General features: G+C 42.0%; 1 protein-coding gene across 1 annotated transcript; it reads right to left on the bottom strand.

Annotated features, from left to right (window-relative positions):
* Positions 1 to 182: 182 nt before the first annotated feature.
* LOC115566237 (uncharacterized) lies at positions 183 to 6,498 on the bottom strand. The gene has a single exon (XM_030392020.1). It carries the CDS (start codon positions 5,875 to 5,877, stop codon positions 5,245 to 5,247), a length of 633 nt encoding a protein of 210 aa, XP_030247880.1. The 5' UTR covers positions 5,878 to 6,498; the 3' UTR covers positions 183 to 5,244.
* Between the last annotated feature and the right edge of the window lie 219 nt (positions 6,499 to 6,717).

Genomic DNA, 6,717 nt, shown 5'->3' on the forward strand with positions numbered 1-6,717 from the left:
CTGATCCGGCACTACACTGCGACGGGCTGCTGCAAGGTGACCCCGTTTTACTTCCTAGACCTCCCACGCAACTGCAAAGGATGTAATATTTAGAGATCCCACCTGACTGAGCACTTCATGTTAGCAAAAAGAGCCTATTTAGGGCTTGAGACATGACCAAAAAAAAAACCAAATATTCAACACTTTATTCATATAGTTTGTTTATTCTAATAATTCGGTCTCTTTTACAAAACCTGATATGCTTAAAATGAAATCTTTTAACATTTACTAGTCTTGTACATTGTAGCTCTGTGCTCAAGTTAATGACAGTGTAAAGATTTGAAATAAGTGGCAGCAAAATGTAAGCGTTTAACAGAAGCATAACATTCATTCTTTTACTGTGCAGCAGAAAGCAAAAGCCTTTTCAGAAGCAGAAAGGTTTGGGGACAACCGACCTCCAATCCAGCTGGTTTTTCGATTACATTTAGAAAGTGGGCTTTCGTTCCTGTGAAAAGCGTCCCATGACCATAAATCTGTCACAAATCATTAGAATTAAGGCTTTGTAATTATTACGCAAATAGCTGATTCATTTAACATTCAGAACTGAAAGCAAATTGACTCCAAACCTGCTGTTGCTATTAAGCATATAACATTTTCCAGGTAAAATTGGACTTAACATTCAGACTAGTAGTAGAATATACAGTTTTCAATCAAAAATATCATACTGTGAATAAAAGGTCATAAACCCCTGATTGAAGAAAAAACACAAAGTTCTGTGCTTCATAAATACGTACCACACCCCACATCACATAAACAAAAACACTAAATATTAAAACATTCAGAGGATAAACAAACATCAGAAAAGTGTTTTTTGGACCTGTGCTTGTCAGTAAAGGGCTGTGAGAGCTGTTGTTGTAGTTAGTCTTTTTTTTAGTCATTTTTTGTTTGGTTTGAACTCTCTTGTATCAAAAGTCATGAGACCTTAGAAGAACACTGTGGAGTCAGCAGAAAAGCCTCGAGCCTACAGCAAGACTGTTTATCACACCACAGCTGCATGATAATGGCAGACTGAAACTGCCAAAATACAAAATAAAAGTAGTAAATAAATGGCTCAATACATAAATGATATGCTACTAAATGCACCAAAAAACATTTGAAGTCAATTCAGGCATAAATTAATTTAAAAAAATGTGACATTTGATATTTCGGTTTAATTTGCCTCTGTAGTTTTTTTTTTAAACCTTTGAATTAATCCCCGTATTAATTTACTTTCCCATTTAATGTATGCATTTATTAATTTTTACGTTTATTTAGTTTCATTTCATTTCTGTATTTTTCACTTTGCAAGATATTACGAATATAAATACATCAATAATTTAGTTAGTTAAATAAATGAATACATTAATTACATGGTAATACAACTGAAATAAGGGGATCAGTATATAAAGAAATAAATACAGAATACAAAACAATACAAAAACAAATATCAATGTATATCACACTTTATGAAATATCTAATGCCTACATAAAAAAATATTTTTGGTGCACTTAAAAAGGCATATTTACTTATTTGAGACATTTCTACATTTTGGATTTTGGCAGTTTCAGTCCTCCATACATGTTTGCAAAAAAAGTAGTTGAAAAACTCCACAAGGAACCTTTTCCGTGATTCCAAGGCCATGAACATAAAGAAAGGATTTATTGCCAATCACAGGTTCAGACAAGATAAATGTGATTATACCGTGTGTGTTCAGTGTCGAGGGAAAAGAAAACATGTCAGTAGCAATTAACATTACATTCATTCTGCAAGTGGGCCCAGAGATCTTTGGGAAATCTTTTCATTCATAGAAAAACATAAAAAGGTGCAGTCCAACAACAGTGCATGAGTTGTCTTTTTTTTCCTTCTTCTGCCCAGATGATGATGTTTCTGGATGAGGTCTATGATGGTCATGAGTTCACCCGTTTACCATCGCCTTCGTCATCAGTGTTACCACTATCACTGCCAATGCACAAACACTGCATAAGGCATATGAAAAGCAATAGGCCAGCTGTATATTCAGTTATAACTAGGTATATACATAGGACCATGAATACATGTTAAAAGTCTACTAGACCCTTTTATCTGCACCAGCGTTTTGCTGGCAACTAGCTTAGCCGATAGCTGAATATTGTTTGGTATAGATGTGCACAAAGATGGCAAGCAGTACTTCCCTCGTTCAGGTGAAATGCTTATACAGAGATAGAAAACATTCAACGACAAGGTCATCATGGCTGTTAGGAATCTGAGAGCTAAGTCACATTGAGTATGTAACATTTTCTTTGCTTAAAGGGGAACTCCAGCGATTTAGAACTGCACTTTCATGAAGTTGGGATAGATTTTTTTTAAAAAGCAATCACAGTAAAAGCAGCAGATCCTGATTTTTGGTCTCGATCAGAGTCTGACCAATATATTGGTTAGCCACTGTCGGCCCAAAAGTGTTTCTGTATACAGTATATTTAGTTAGTAGAAGAATGTTGGTCGAGCAATATCAGAATCTTTTCACTCCAATATCAGTATTGGGTCTGGCCCCCCCCAAAATTGTATTTGTTGGGTAGTAGTAGTAGTAGGTCACAGTTGGGTGTGCTGAGGGGTCAGTCTATATCCTTGACCTAAGTGATACGCGACATTCATGTTTTTTGTATAAATTTGAATATCTAGAACAACACGTATCTAATTGTTATCTACGCCAATTACTACAGCAGATGGCAAACTTGAACACAAACGTATAATAGGTCAAATGAGCTGCATCAACTAAAGTCAACAACAGCAAGGAGATGAAAAGGGAGATAAATTCAAAAATGGACTTAATTTTGTGAGTTGTTGAGTGAGAAGAAATTTAAACTTTGTAAAGAGCTGTTTCTTACAAATTCTTCATTATTTGAGCCTTCTTATAAATTCAGCATATGCTATAGCCTCGTCTTAGGGTGTACTGCTGCCCCCTCAGCACCCGATTCCCTCATGCTCTACCCTATCCAACTTTCCCCATGCTACTCAATAGCATCATCCAGTAGCATTAACCTTTAGTAGACTAGAGTAACCTGACCTTCATATGTAAAATCAGTTGAATGCCCCTTTAACTTTAACTCACAATCAACTTAGACAAACTAACCACTGAAGCCCTTATAGTCAAAATTACAAAATAACCAAATCCATCAGGCATCTTCGTTCTATTTGATCTTCATCAACCTTCAAAGACTTGTGAGTACAGTCGTCACATCACATCTTTTATTCTCACTATGCCTGCAGGGTTCCTGATACAAGCAGTCTGGGCACAGAGCAATACATCAATGTCTATCCCTGTCCTGACAGAGACAAAGAGACATTCCTAATGCATCTCAAATGATGCATGTCCCCGTCATGCATATCTTTGCAAGGAGGGAGCAATTAAAACTAGAATGTCTGAGTAAACACGAAGACTTTACGGAGAGCTAAGTGATTACACAGTCAAACCATGTCCCTCTCTTGGAAAACTGCTTTTCTTTGTTCTCAGTTGGGGTCATTTATAACAAGAGAGCAAACAAAGCCTCATCAGGGATTCTGCACTTGCAGAAATCCCCTCTTTCTCATTCTTTTGGAAAGCGGCACACATAGATTGATACTAGCATGCTTTTTCCTTTAAATGCTGAGACTAAATGCCTGCCTCTCTGCCATAACCTTTGAAAGCCAAAAATAGGTATCCCTGGTGTATTGGCTGTGCTTTCCACGCGCAGGCATACAGCTGAAGCAGGGGATCGGTTGAATAGATGAATACAAGAGATACCTATTCATTCCTAATCCAGAGGGAAGAGGGATCGGAGGAAAAGAAAAGAATTAGGGCAAAACATTTGTGCGATCTATATGTAGAAACCAGGTCATCTACATATGGGACAAAGAGACCGCTGTGCATGGGAAAGATCACAACACAAATAGTGATTCTTCTACCAAACCCTGAATGAAGCCACATTGTCCAAATTCTTTTAAATGCCACAAAAAAGCTGATTATGATACCAGTGAGGCTGTTATTGTGCACGCTATACACTACACTTGTGTCAGTCTCTAAATAGCACACCAAGACACAGTCAACAAACAGTGACGGCCTACCTTAGCTTTCCTTACTAATGCATGCGTGGCTTTACTTAAGTGCAAAGCCCTAATCATCAAATAAAAGGGTAGATTCAACAGCAGCTCATATCAACGATGTTTTTGACTACATAGCCAGTTCAAATGCAGCAGGTGCATTCTATGTTAAACTATGCATCTGTGCTAAATCCTGCAAGGGGACATCTACAGCTGTCTCGTAGTGTTGTAGTTACAGTGCTCTGCTGGATACATTCTGGAGATTTTTGTTGAAGCAGATTTAGGATCGAGAGATGAGTGGTTGCTAGGTGACTGGATAAAAAAAAAGAAAAAAAAAAAAAGAGGCCACAGGTGGAATCGTCCCAGCACGAACTCCCATCCTGCTCTCCTCCTTCTCCTTGTTTTACGCCGCCGAACACAGAGGTTGTGGTGTTGAAACGAGTGGCCGCAGAGAGGCCAAGGCACGTTTTCTGTGTAGGTCTCAGCCGGCTAAATTCCACACATTCTCTTTCCTGCCTCTTTACTGCATCCTTTGACGTAACAGTGCAGATATCGCAGCTTCACCTCTCGTTCTCTTTCACTGCGCTTCCCTTGGAGAGGCAGATTGTTCCGTGCCGTCGCCTGTCTCTTTTCCTCTTCCCTCTCTTCTTCTTCTGAGAAGTTTTACATTACATAATCCCTATTGGCTTTTCGGTCATTGCTGCATAAATTAAGAGATATGCAGCAAAGCGAGCATTACCTAACAGGCCAGTCTGAACTCCCACATCACCTGAAAAATGACTCATCCATGCACCATGGATTCAATCTCAACATACAATCTTTTTGACAATCCTATGCAAGTCCAACACCATGTTAAACTGCAAGCAGCAAAGTGAAAACAATGAAGACATAATGAAATCCTGTACACATTGCACTGGTACTGGCTTGATTGGTTTGCTAGCCAGAGATTTTCCTCTGAAATGCACTGAACAGGAAGCTCCTTACTAGCATTTGTGATTATTGTAGGCACTCTAAAGTCCTGGAGGACCAGCCTCAGGATACAAGAGCAGAAAGGTGGAAACTTGAGAGCAGCCGTGTTGATGAGTGATAGCTAAAGAATGGAAGTCTATCCTCCCATTAATGTAAAGCACATTTCTACAGCAGTGGTGGAAATGCAAGTCACTATCGTCCTATTTGAGCTTCACAGGCCACGGGAGGCACGTGCGGAGTCCCAGCATGGAGGAGAAGACAATGGTGGGTCGATGTTTCTTGAACCTCAGGCCTTTCTTAAGCCGCTGGCTGTTCTCTGCCACGAACAGCTCCCCCTGCTGGGCTCCGCTAGATATCCGCGATACCAGCTCGCCGTGAACCACCACCTCCTGCTCCGAGCGCACAAACACTTCCCTGAGCTCCTCCAGCCGTCGCTCCATCTCTCTTATGACGCGTTGACGCTCCTCGACCTCCAGGAGGCGCCGCCGAGCTGCCTCAAACTCCATGCTGGAGCTGGGGGTGACGAGCTTGGAGGAGGGGGCCGTGGCAGAGGTGGATGGGGGATCAGAACGGGCTAGCAGAGCCCCTGTGACCCTCCGGAAGTCTCCCATGGAAATTGAGCGCCGGGTGGCTGGAGAGGCTAGGGCTAGGAGGGTGGAGGCTGATGTAGATGGTGGCATGGCTAATGGAGGAAGAGGAGGAGAAGATGATGAAGGAGAAGGTGAATCCGGTGGTTTAATATCAGGATGTGGGTCCTTGTTTTCAATAGCTGCTGCCATGTCCTCAGTTGTGTCCTCATCACGGGCGCCTGTGTTTCTTTGTCGTCCCTTCATGGCAACAGTTTAGCTCTTCCTGTACTGCTGCCGTCCTTGTTGTCAGTGTTGATGTTTTTCTCCCGGTCTTGCTGTGTCAGAGCAGAGAGCAGCCGAGCAGCCGTGCAGCCGTGCAGCGAGCGTGGAGATGTGCAGTGATCCAGCCTGAGAACTGCTCCATTCATTAATAAGAGATCTGAGGCAGGCTGGTGCCGTCTCTGCATCCGAGTGGTTGTGCTCGGGAGGAGCCTCCCGGCACCTCATTGGCTGCTGAACTCATGAGCATGTCAGCTGATGATTGGGCAGCCGGCCTCTTTGCTGCTGATGCTGGCAGGCTGTCGTGTCCTCTGCTTGACTGTTTTGCTTCGTTGTCGTCGTCATCTGGAGCTCTGCTTCAATCAGCTCTGCTCAGCCAGGCGAGGCGGAGTGAAGCGAGACAGGCAGAAGGACCAGCTCTCGCTCCTATTTGCTGATGCTGTTTGGCTCATTCTGTGTCCTCCTTTCCTCTTACCAGCTGGTCTCCAAATTTCCCTCTTTCTGCCCCTCTCTTGCTCGGATGGTTGCCCATAGCAACACCGTCTCCGCATCAGATGGCAGAAGCAAGAGGGAGGGGTGTTGCTCCAGTTTCTCCCCTTTATCACCTTGCTGCTCGGCATTATCACCTTTCCCGGTACTCATTCTTTGCCACATTCCGTTCCTCTTTTGACTTGTTGGACAGCTCACAGACAAACTATGCCTCCTTATTTATGTCACATAAAAGTCAGGTTTTTACACACAGCCAAATACATGTTCAGTAACACATAAATATCAGCAAGGAACACACATATACACCTTTAGATTTTATTTTGTACAATCAAAAAA

This window comes from Sparus aurata, chromosome 16, assembly GCF_900880675.1.
Source record: "Sparus aurata chromosome 16, fSpaAur1.1, whole genome shotgun sequence".
In the NCBI taxonomy this organism is placed as follows: Eukaryota; Metazoa; Chordata; class Actinopteri; order Spariformes; family Sparidae; genus Sparus; species Sparus aurata.